The sequence below is a fragment of the Pipistrellus kuhlii genome, unplaced genomic scaffold (genome assembly GCF_014108245.1).
Source record: "Pipistrellus kuhlii isolate mPipKuh1 unplaced genomic scaffold, mPipKuh1.p scaffold_m20_p_21, whole genome shotgun sequence".
NCBI lineage: Eukaryota > Metazoa > Chordata > Mammalia > Chiroptera > Vespertilionidae > Pipistrellus > Pipistrellus kuhlii.
The window spans coordinates 11,123,069-11,136,098 of NW_023425520.1; the positions used below are offsets into that span (position 1 = coordinate 11,123,069).

A 13,030-nucleotide genomic window follows, 5' to 3' on the forward strand; every position below is an offset into this window, starting at 1 on the left:
CGCCCAGGTGAACACCTAGCCGCAGCCGCACACAACAATTTCAATAAAATACAACTAAAATATAAAACGGACATTGCCCAGAACTACAGGAAGGTTGACTGACTGGAAATTCTACAGTGAGAAGCAAGGAGAAAACCAGAAGGAGGCGGGGAGGAGCTGGAAAAGCCCAAGGTACGGAGACGCAGCGCGTGGAGAGGACAGAGTCGGAGAGGAGGGAGGCAGAGTGCCTGGCGGGCGTTCCCGAGCGGAAAGGAGAGAAAACTCCGACTGTGCTGGGCCCCCGACTGCTCTGAACCCCAGTTTTAGGCCAGACCCCGGGGACTCAGGCTCAGCCATAGGGAGCCGGGCTGTAAGGCGGAACCCCGCGGAGAGGCGAAAGGAGGTCCCGGAGGCGCTCACACTGTGCGCAGAGAAGGGACGGTCGGCTGTGCCGCGGGATTGCCCTGACGGGAAGGAGACTGGGGCTCCAGACTGCTCCGAACGCCACCTCCAACTCCACTTCCAACTGAACTGAACCCCAACACCGGGCTCATTGGGGGAGAGCATAGACTGTTTGGCAGCAGGCGAAAATCGAGGGCACCTTTCTCTCAGAGGCACCGGCAGCGAGCACAGAAGGACCCGCATAGGGCGGGGCTGACGGAAGCCAAAGCTGCAGGCTCCACCCTGAAACCCCGTCCCATCTGTAACTGCGAAATGCGACAACAAAATAGATCACAAACGAAAGAAATGGAGGACAAAAAGCGTCTGGATATAGAGTTCAAATCTACGCTTATAAGGTTTTTCAAGAATTTCCTAGAAAAAATGGATAAGACCTATGAGGACATGAAAAGAGATCAACTAGAATTAATAAGGAGTCAACAAGAAATAAAGAATATATTGTCTGAAATAAAAAATATTTTACAGAGTCCTAAAAACAGAAGGGAAGATCACAAGAATCAAGTCAAAGATTTGGAACATAAAGAGCCAGAAGACACTCCTCCACAGAAGCTAGAAGGCAAGAGAATCCAGAAAATTGAAGATAATGTAAGAAACCTCTGGGACAACTTCAAGCGAACCAACATCAGAATTATGGGGGTCCCAGAAGATGAGAGAGAGCAAGATATCGAAAACATACTGAAAGAAATAGTGACAGAAAACTTCCCCCACCTGGGCAAAGAATTAGACTTGCAAGTCCAGGAAGCGCACAGAACTCCAAACAAAAGGAATCCAAAGAGGACCACACCGAGACACATCATTATTAAAATTCCAAGAGCAAAAGACAAAGAGAGAATATTAAAAGAAGCAAGAGCAAAGAAGGTAGTAACCTATAAAGGAGCACCTATACGATTGTCAGCTGATTTCTCAACAGAAACCATGCAGGCCAGAAGGGAATGGCAAGAAATATTCAAGGTGATGAATAGCAAGAACCTACAGCCAAAAATAATCTACCCTGCAAAGCTATCACTCAGAATCGAAGGCCAGATAAAGAGCTTCACTAATAAAAAAAAGCTAAAGGAGTTCATCACCACCAAACCAGAATTATATGAATTGCTGAAGGGGGTTCTTTCAGAAGAGAAAGTAAACAAAGATAAAAATTATGAACAACAAATACGTAACTATCAACAAGTGAATCTAAAAAACAAGGAAATTTAAAAAATCTGATGAACAATATTAACTGTTGAATATAATAGAATCAGAGGTATGGAAGGGGAGTGAACTGACGATTCTTGGGGAAAAGGGGAGAGGGGGGCGTGGGAAGAGACTGAACATAAACTGTGCACCTATGGATGAGGACAATGGGGAGAGGGGAAAGGGCAGAGGGTGGGGTGGGAACCTGGTGGAGGAGAGCAATGGTGGGGGGGTGGGGAAGGAACATTTGTAATAATATGAACAATAAAAACTTATTAAAAAAAAAAAAAAAAAAAAAAAAAAAGAGGAATCCAAAGAGGACCACACCAAGACACATCATAATTAAAATTCCAAGAGCAAAAGAGAAAGAGAGAATATTAAAAGCAGCAAGAGAAAAGCAGTTAGTTACCTATAAGGGAGCACCCATAGGATTGTCAGCTGATTTCTCAACAGAAAGCATGAATGGCAAGACATATTCAAAGTGATGAATAGAAAGAACCTACAACCAAGATTACTCTATCCAGCAAAGCTATCAAGAATTAAAGGCCAGATAAAGAGCTTCACACACACACACACAAAAAAAAAAACTAAAGGAGTTCATCATTGTCAAACCAGAATTATATGAAATGCTGAAAGATATTCTTTAAGAAGAGGAAGAAGATAAAGATAAAAATTATGAACAACAAATACGTAACTATCAACAACTGAATCTAAAAACCAAGGGAATAAAAAATCTAATGGACAGTATTAATTGGTGAATATAATAAAATCAGGGGTATAGAAAGGGAGTGGACTGATGATTCTCGGGGAAAAGCAGAGTGGGGGGTGCAGGAAGAGACTGAACAAAAACTGCACCTATGGGTGAGGACAGTGGGGGGTGGGGAAAGGGCAGAGGGTGGGGTAGGAACCTGGTGGAGGGAGCTATGGAGGGAAAAAAGAGGAACAATAGTAATAATCTGAACAATAAAGATTTATTAAATTAAAAAAAAGAAAAGAAATTGAGTTTCCCTGTGGTTGGCAAAGAAGAAGTAACCCCAAGTTTCTAGCAAGGAGTGAGAGACTTAAAATTAACATGGACCTTCAGTGGGATGAGGGAATGAACGCAGGGCGTGCATGCTGCTGGTCTACATGCTCCAGGCGTGCCCCATGTTTCCGGAACAAGCCCCAAAGCATTTGGTCCTCAGACAAAGACACGTTCCTGAGTACTCTCAGGAGCTCCGCTAACACAGCTCTTTCCTGGCGTCCCTCCCTGACCCGGGACTGGGCAAGGTTGTTCAAGTTGTTGATCTTGGAGCAGGGCATTAGTTTTACAATCTGCTTTCAACAGTTTTTGCTCCTGCAATATGTAGTGGTCATTTCCCTTAATTTCCTCCTCTTGCTTCTTACATTTATCTTCCCAAAGTAGTCTGTCCCCATAAGTAAGTTTCCTTAGAAGGTAAATTGTGTGACTGGTGATTATTTTAAAATCTAGATCCCAAGAAATTCATTCAGTTTGCAGTGCACTTTTTGGATTCTCTCTGTAGTTCTTGGTACTTAATCAAACTTTGTATGTGAAAGAAATGTGCATGCTCAGATGTTTTACCATCTCATTATTTCGGCAATTCAGTAAAACAAACAAACAAAAAACCCACAACCCTTCAGAGGGCTCCCTCCCTCCCTCCCTTAGTCCCTCCATGCCTGGTCATCCTTCAGTTCCTAACACTCTGGCTCTTCCCTGCTCTCCAACAGATATAATTGTCATTTTCTCATAGCCACCTTAAAGAGAGTGAATAGACTGGGGAGGGAGGGCATGTATGGGGGGTGGGGGGAGACAGCGGTATATGTACAAAGATAATAATTTAATAAAAAAAATTTTTTTAAAGAGAGTGAATAGAAGCATGTAAAATTAATTTTAATAATACATTTTACTTAATCCAATATATCCATAATATTGAGAAAAGATTGAAGGTAGGGAATATAAAAGGAATCACTTTAACCAAGCTGCTAAAATTATTAACATTATGAAGATGGAGACATGAAGGACTCTATTCTTGTTCTTCTTAAATAGCCTGAACTTTCCAGTCCTGAGTTGATGCCTCTGGATACATCTGGACAGACACCAGACCTCCAGATAACACTCTGATTACCCCCTGAAGGACCCACATATCCAGGTCACCTGATATCTATTATCCAGACCATCAATGTGACAAGACCCCTGGTTCCCATCCTCTAGACCCCCTGGCACCCATCATCCAGACAGCCTGACATCTGACCGACACCGCCTGACCACTCCTAGGGCTAAGAGTGCAGGGCTGACTTCTCTCCAATATGCACTTCTACTGTAAGTACTCCTAACTTTTTTTTATTCTTCAGAACACTTCTGGGTTTTTGCCTCACTGTGTTTCCAGTGTGCAAACTCTAAGACCCTTGAATAAATCTATCATTTATTTCTAGCCAGCCGAGACCGGTTTGGCTCAATGGATAGAGTGTCGGCTTGGGGACTGAAGGGTCCCGGGTTCGATTCCGGTCAAGGGCATGTACCTTGGTTGCGGGCACATCCCAGTAGGGTGTGTGCAAGAGGCAGCTGATCGATGATTCTCTCTCATCGATGTTTCTAACTCTCTCTCTCCCTTCCTCTCTGTACAAAAACCAATAAAAAATATATATATATATATTTCTAGCCAAAGCCTCCAAAGCTTTTTTGTGTTTGTCTGACAGTATTATTTACCATTTCAAAATGTAACCAACATGAGAATTATTATTGAGATATTTTACGTTCTTTTTGTGGCAGTGTCACATCCAATTACAGCCCCATTCTGAGCCTCAGGGGACAGCCCAGGACCAGGGTTCCCTTGCCCTGGCATCTTCCCATGGCTCTTTCTTTCTTTGGTAAGAATTCCATGATCACCGAGCCCCACCACCGCCCCGCCACCCCTGCACAGCCGTGTGCCTCACCTCTCCCACCGCCAAGGGCAGGCTCTGGGAGGCGAGGCCGTGCGCTCTGCTCTGAGAACAGAAAGTCTGCCGAGTGGACACACATGCCCCTGCCCACCGCTCTCAATGCTTCCGCAGGCTTCTGTCCTCCTCCCTCTTAGCTCCAGGCCTTCCTTGCTGATCTCCCACACACAGCGCCTTCCTCAGGCCACAGGAGCCTGACTTTTGCCCGGGAATGCCAGCCTGCAGACTCACGGTAGACACGGTGACTTCTGAACAATCCACAACTACTCTACTCACAAGAGCTTCCAACATGCAGCTGCAACATCAAACTGCCCCGGCACACCCACGGAAGGACCTGGGAGTACTTAGTGAGAAGCTTCAGGTCCAGAACCTGACTTGGAACTTTTCAATCGATGTGCCGCAAATGGGCACATGACACTGTGAACTGTGATTTATCATTTCAAAATGTAACCACCATAAGAATTATTAATGAGATATTTTACTTTTTTTTTTTTTGCACTGTCACCAATTATAGCCACATAGGCAGAGCAGGGGGTGGGGCTCGGTGATCATGGAATTCTTTTACCAAAGGAAGGAAGAGCCACGGGAAGATGCCAGGCAAGGGAATCTTGGCCCCGTGCTGTCCCGGTGTAGCCCCCAGCACCTGCGGCTACAGAATGTGGCTGTAAGTCGAGAACCATTTAAAACTACAATAGCTAACATTCCATTTCATTACTGTCAAATACCTTCTCAACTTCCCGATCCAGGAAAACAGAAGTGACAAACATATAATTTCTAATAAATGCAGTGAAATTCCCAACAAGCCTATGCAGAGGGCCCAGCCCTCAGCTGTCCCAGAGCCTGGTGTCCGCCGCGTGTCCTGGGGAGCGTGGCTGCCCCGGCCACGGCCACTGCTCTGCACGAGGGCAGCCAGGGAGACGCAGCCACACCCAGCCACACAGCCCTGCCAGCAGACCCCGGGGAAGCAGCTGAAATAAAACAAACCCATTTGTTTCTAGTTTCCTTTTTCAAGAACCAAAGAATATGGCAAGAATAGGCATTTCAGAATACAAGTCACTACGAGATAAAATAAAGCTCAGCTTCACAAAACAAGTATTTTTAGGGGCTGAGTGATGAGGCAGCAGTGTTAGGCTCTCCTGGGCGGTGAGGAGAGGAATCCAGAGCGGGGACCTCTCCGACACAGGGCGGGCGTTCTCAGGAGGCTGAATTTTTATTGAAATGTCTGTTTTACCATCCAGCAGCCCCTGCAATCCAATCTGGCCCTGAACTAAAGCAAGAGCCGCATGAATGAGTAAGACCAGAACAGCGCCGCCAGCCTGTACTGAGTGAAGTGGAAACCAGGACCACCTCCGGCCACTTCCTCCAATCAGAACTTTGTCATCTGGTACTGATTTTTTGTTTGTTTTTGTTTTTGTTTTTGTGGGGGGGGCACGCAGGGACAAGAGAGGGGTGAAGGGAAACAACACACTTTACTGCCATCTGCTGGAGAACGATGGTAAAATGAAGATGGCATGGACAGTTGGGCCGCTTTAAAGAAGTCCCAGGCCCTGGAGGGCTCCTCATGTCCACAACTACCTCCCTCCCATTAGCTCCACACACCGCCAGGGGCAGCTTTCCAACACAGACTGGACTTAGGTTTCAAGGTAGCAGAATAAAGACAGTTCTGCCTCTTTAAAATTTAAAAACCATCCAAAACAAGGAAAACAGAAACACATGTCAAAATACAAATGACACCTGAACGTGGGGCCTGACCCCGCAGTGAGGGATGTCCAGAAAGCGTGGCCTCCTGGCAGCCACCAGGCGAGCGCCCTGGACGGCTCGGGAGTGAGCGACAGGTCCCGGGCAGGGCGGGGTGACGCAGGAAGGAGACACTGGGCAGGGAAAAGCAAGCTTCTCCAAGAGCGGCTTCTGCTCCTTCCTCACTCCCACTGGCTCATTATCCGATAAACAGAAACAAACTCTCCAGACACGGCGTCAGACTCAAGACCAACAGACCACCGGTGTGAGGCCCAGGGAGGCAAGGGGAGAGGCCCAGAGTGTGAAAAGCACTGACAAGTCACAATAACATAAAACACAATATGGACACTGTCCCAAACCCAGTTACACTGCAGAACAGGATAGGTGAGGGTTGTGGAAGGTGAAAGCACTAAGTCAGTACCTTAAGCCCCAAATCAAAAAAGATCATCGAACAGAGATCTAATCATATATTTTAAGAAATGGAAATGAACACTAAAAGACCTGAAAAAGTTTGCTTCTGAGGAGAGAGAAGAGGGAGGAGTTGGGGACTCTGCTTTGTAAATAAATATTTGTAGAACTATTTGATCCTGATTAAATAAAAAACAAATCAACCAGCTCCTTCAGCAAGTTGCAGGACAATTATGTACGAGAGGACCTTGTTTTAAAAAAATGTAAGTTAAAAGGACATAAGAATAAACAGACATGCTGTCCTTGGAAAGCGAAGGAGACACCCCAGTTGCTCACCGGCCACCTCCAGGTGGCAGTGGAGAGCTGGGGGACTCTCATTTCTTTTAATTTCTTGAATTATATAAAGTAAAAAGTGGTGAGATTGTGGGTGTTTTATTTTAAATAATTAACATTTTATGCGAAGTACAAAACTATCTTCATGAGCAAAACTACAAGTGTGTATCTGTGCACGTGACACTGTACACGGGCCAAGGCCAGGAAGGGTCACACTGTGCCCGGGGCAGCTCTCTCCGGGTGACGGGAGAGCCGCTGCCCTGTGAATCTCCGGGCTCCGAAGGGAAGGGACAACACGGTAAACCATTTCCCTTTACACAGTTCATAAGGCTTCACAGCATCTGGCACTTACTAAAGTGTGAATATAAGATGTACTTAGAAGACATTAAAAGTGTCTTAGTTTATATAAAACTCTGTGAAAATTTTAGAAAGAGAAATAGAACAGTATGTTGGGAAATCTTCATTTTTAATTTTTAAAAAATTACTATTTTTAAAGCAAATTTGTCAACAGAATTTGTATTATTGTAACTGAACACTTGTGGCAGCAAAGGCTGTAACAACTCACTGGTCTGGAGCCAAGTGCTCGTCAGCCAACAGGTCAGGTCATGGATGCCGCTGCCTCCTGGCCTCGGGCGGCAGACCTGAGGGTCATGAGACCTTCATTCAGCAGCTGTGATGGAATCAACCTCTCCTGGCACCTGATGGATCTGCTGTGTCACTGGAAATCTACTCTTCTGTTACCAATAGGCTGCATTGTTCTTGTCTCACTATCTTCCCCTCCGTACAGATTTAGTTCCAAGAAAATAACTTATTGATGTTGAAACACAGTACCTAAAAATAATCTGTGAACAATATTAGTATGGCAATAATTCAGAGAATGCTATGAATTATCCCAATAAAATTACATTATTTCTGCCTCTAATCTCACTCAACATTTAGTTGTTTCAAAAAATTCTATCATGATGTTCTATTCATACAGTAGTTCAAATTAAAAAAAAAAAAAAAAAGAGTATTACACTGTATCTTCCCAATAGTACAGGAATCTGTCATTCAAATCCCAGTCTTAATCCAGTCCAGAGGCCCATCACAGGCCATTCCAGAAGCTCTCCCAGTAGGGCCAGGATGCTGGATGGCAGAATTTTACAATAGAAGAAACAAATGTTTAGGTTATAATTCATGTAAGATTTCTCAAACAAATACTATATTATTTTCCACTTGGTCTCCAATTTCTCCCACCCCAAATCTAATCCCTTGATTCACTAAAAATAGGATTTCAAATATGGCAAAAATACTGACAACAGGTGATAAACAGTACCAGGGAGTTCTTTGTCCTGCTCTTCTGCGGAATCCAGCTGAGCACCTGGCCGACCAGGCGTTCCCCAGATGTCTTCTGATCTAACAATGTTTGGAAACTCAACACAACCCTATACTTTATTTGGATTTTCAACATTGACAAATTAAAAAAAAAAATTGATCTGGAGGATTCTGGCAACAAAATTATTATGATTTTTAAAATAAAATTAATATGGCATCACTACTTACTCGATGAATGATACCGGCTGAATGAAGGTGTTTAATACCACAGAGCATCTGGTAAAGAAGATAGGACATTCTCTCATGGTCCAACTCCATATGAATAACCTGACATAAGTTAGCATCCATTAATTCCATAACTAAATACCTGAGGGGGAAAAAGACCAGCCATGTACACATGAAAAGCATCCAAAATTCCTTTGTGGATATTAAACCAGAATTTTTATGAAACAGTAATAACTTACTACCAACTCAATGTACTGGCTGAGGTAAAACAATAATTTGTTTTTCTCTAAACATTTTATAAGGTATCTTGAAGTAAACATATAATGGAACTTTATGAGTTTTGTTTTTTTAAACTAATGTTTTACAAGTTAAAAATAAAACAATTTATATATATCATAGTAAATAGAATCTCAAACATCCTACTTCTCCTACATCTTAATTTTTTTGTTTTGGAATCATTCTTATCAGTCTAGAAGCCATGCTATTATTTCTCTCATCTTAAGGAAACTTGATCCCTAGGGATATAAAAGGAAAATGGTCAATAATATTTCAATAACTACATAGGGTGCCAGGTGGGCAGGGTCATTACTCATGAGGTATATAAATGTCTGATTCTATATTATATACCTAAGATTAATATAACATTGTATGTCATCTGAAATTGGGAATAACTTTTTAATAAAATAACTTCACCTCACTTCCCACAACATCTTCTGCCCTTATCTTTATCCACTTTGTAAGCAAAACTCCCCAAAGAGGTGTCTTAGACTCACCATTTCCAATTCTTTCCCGTTTTATCCTAATCTCACTTGCTCAGGCCTTTGCCCTCATCCCTCTGCGGACACTGTCCTCAAGGCCCCAGACTTCCCTGCTGCGAAATCCCAGCTGCCAGTGCCCTCCTCGACCCAGCTTCTTCCTTTTGGAGTGCTCACTTCCTGTCCTTCCTGTCTCTGTCACCGTCTAGGTGATCTTCTCTGGCCTCTGGTTTCAAGACCATCAACTACAAATTCTTACCTTCAACTCAGACCTCTATTCTAACTTCCCACTGCACAGTTCCACTTGGGTGTCCAACAGACAACTCCAAGTCATGTCCAAAAATCAGCTCCTGATCCCACCTGCCTGATACCTCTCCCTGCAGCCTTCCTCGTCTCAGGTGAGAGCACTTTCACCTTCAGGGCATCAGGCAGAATTCCAGGCAGCACCCTCCGCACATGACCCTCCGCAAACACCGTGGTTCTACCTTCAAGACAGTTTCAGCCCCAGTCTCACCCCTTCCCCTCATCATTCCCTTCTGCTCTAAGTAAGCACCATGACCTCTCACCTGAACTGTACAATCACCTCCCAACTGGTCTTCTGGATCCCCACATCTTATGGCGGATTCTCAACCCAGAAACCAATTATTCTTTTAAAATGAAAGTCAGGTGAGCTCACTCCTCTGATCAAAGTCTTACTGAAGTGCCTTAGAATAAAAGGATATCCTTACAATAGACTTCCTCTCTCCTCTGCTGTTTGAGCTCCAGCCACACTGGCCTCTTGCTGTTCTTGAGCACATCATCCATCCTCCCACTTCCACTCCTTTGTGCTGCCTGTTCCTTCCATTTCATTCATTCTTCCTGTAGATTTCTGCAAACTGACCTTCTTACCTCCTTCAAGCCTTTCTTCAAACTTCACCAATCCAGGGAGGTCTTTCTCCAACCCCAAACATCCCACTTAAAACTGCAACCTGACTCCTAACACCCAGCACTCCAGACCCCCCCACGCAGCTCCACTTCTCCCACAGCACTGGCCTCTTCCTAAAGAATGACATCATTTCCTATTTCTTATGTTGATTCTCTCTTTTCCCAGGCTTTCCTGCCAGCTCTAGGAAGAAGGATGCTCACCAGCAATTCTTAAATAATAAAAGGATTTTTGTTTGTTTTGGTCACTAAGGTATGTCAAGTCCAAGAGAGGGCTAGCCATCAAATATTTGTTGAATGAGTGAATACAATAAATTTAGGATAATGTTGGGTATTATATCTCAATATAATAAATTAATATTTCATTTCATTGTTAGTAAGATAATTCTATTTCAGATTTGGAAACACACAATATCCAATAATTTAACCATTTCAAATAATAACTGTAAACACCTGAAGCTTATAATCCTGGCTTTCAAGGGACAATAGAAAATGTTTTCTATTTCAGTAAAGCAAATTACTAGCATTAATGGCCACTGTCTGCTCTGAAGAATTATTTCCAGTTATTTTTTATCTGTTAGAGATTATAATCATCTAGGTATAAAAATAGTTGAATATTATTATCAATTATTATTCAATTTCTTAATATTTCTCTTCTACAGAGAAAAGTGGCTAAGATAAAAATGTATTGTCATCCCAAGTAAAAAAAAAAAAAAGCAGTTACTTTCCTAAGTAAAAAAACAAACAAACATGCAGTTAATTTCTTTTCTAAATATTCAGTCTTTGATGCATAGGACATTACTGAATAAAAATGGTACTTACACATCTTGAAATTCTTCTAGAGTTTTTTGTGGTGTAAACACATTTAACAAACTAATTATCTGAAAAGAGAAAATTATTTAAACCTCAGAATTTCAGATGACTAAAAATTAAGTTTAACATTAACATATCAAAAATGGGGGGGGGGGAATCACAGCAGAGCTCAGTATTTTTACTAAAAACATACTACATGGTATTTGAAAAAAGTTAAATGATTAGGATTCTTACCTTAAAAATAGAATGTACTTTTCATAATTCACTTCTGTGTGTTCCTCGTAATTTATTATTAAAGAATTCTAACATTAAATGTCTTTATAACTCTGAACATAAAAAAGTAGAAATGGGGGGGAAAAAACACCACACTAAATAAAGCAATATGTTAACTCTGAAAACTTAAATTCTATGTACAAATTTCTAAAAAGGTTTTAAATGAAGGCTATGATTGCATTTTTGGTATGATAAAGATGAAATGCCTCGTAGCATTACGTATTTACTTAAAGAGTGTTCTAGAATGGACCCCACTGTAGGCTTTAGTCCTGCAGTCTAAGGCTGCTTGAGCATCAAACACACAGCCTCAATCATTTCAAATGACTGAGGGAAAGAGAAATGATTCAGTATAGATAGAATTGGGGTGGCTGGCTAGCCAAGTAAAAAGGAAAACTGGATCAACACTTCAATCTTATTTATACCAAGATAAACTTGAAATAGAACAAATATTTAAATCTAAAACATGAAACTATGAAACATTAAAATATGGGTAAACATTTATATATTCGTGGTGTAGAAAAGCCTTTTCTAAGCATGACAGAGAACCTAGGAGGTTTAAACCATTAAACCAAAACCAAAATCATCTCAACAAAAATAAAATCAGTAGGGCAACAACAACCTAAATAAGGTCAAGTGGAAAGAAGGGAGGGTTGATAGCTCTAACATACAAAAGATCTTCTGTAAATCCATAAGGAAGAGACCAACAGTTCAAGAGGGGAAAAAAAAACAAAGGGCATAGAATAAAAATTCTCAAGAAATAAAAATAAATGGCTAATAGAGATATTCAACCTCACAAGTAATATTTCATTTGTCATCTGTCAGACTAGTAAAGTAAAACACAGGATCAGTAGTATGCAGTGCAGGGGAATTTTGAAATAGAGGCATTCTCAGATGCTCTTAATGAAAGCGTAAAACTGACAGTCTTTCTTGAGGTCAATTTGTCAGAAGTGTGCATACTCTCTGACCCAACAATCTTGGTCAAAAAATTCAGCTGGACAATGTATACAGATGTGTGGAGAAGGATGTTCACTGCAGTACTGTTTATAATAGGGGAAAACTGGAGACCACCTAACTATTCAATAATAGGTGTTTGGTCAAATAAATTACTGCACATCTGTACTATGCAGCTATCTTAAAATGGATTATATCTATGTTCCTAATGTGTATGAGACCTAGCAACTTTCCATGAGGGAAAAAGCAGGATGCGTGATAGCACAGCTGATCTTGTTTAAGAGTGTGTGTATGTTCACATATGCATGAGGATGCTCACCAAATGTTAAAGACAGTGATCTGTGGGTGGTAATCAAGGATTTTCACTTTCTTGTTTACATTGTTTGAATTTAAAAAAAAATAGCCGAAACCGGTTTGGCTCAATGGATAGAGCGTCGGCTCGGGACTGAAGGGTCCCAGGTTCGATTCTGGTCAAGGGCATGTACCTTGGTTGCAGGCATATCCCCAGTAGGGGGTGTGCAAGAGGCAGCTGATTGATGACTCTCTCTCATCGATGTTTCTAACTCTGTATCTCTCTCCCTTCCTCTCTGTACAAAATCAATAAAATATATATTTAAAAAAAAACCATACTTTTTTGTAACCTGAAAATATTTTTAAAAACAAGTAAGTAAAATAAAGCATGCATCGAAAAAATTAAAAACTCAAAGCACAGACTCAGAAGAAAAACTATCTCAGTTGTGCATGCCAGAAAGACC

At 41.8% G+C, this 13,030-nt stretch overlaps 1 protein-coding gene across 10 annotated transcripts in view; it reads right to left on the minus strand.

Moving 5' to 3' along the window:
• Positions 1-13,030, minus strand: part of MAPK9 (mitogen-activated protein kinase 9) — a 57,135-nt gene that overhangs the window by 17,837 nt on the left and 26,268 nt on the right. For all 10 annotated transcript variants that reach the window (XM_036450224.2, XM_036450228.2, XM_036450225.2 and 7 more), the window contains 2 exons: positions 11,061-11,119; positions 8,566-8,704 (listed from right to left, as the gene is read on the minus strand). In XM_036450224.2, the coding sequence (XP_036306117.1) occupies positions 8,566-8,704; positions 11,061-11,119 (198 nt within the window). The remainder of the gene's footprint in view (positions 1-8,565; positions 8,705-11,060; positions 11,120-13,030) is intronic.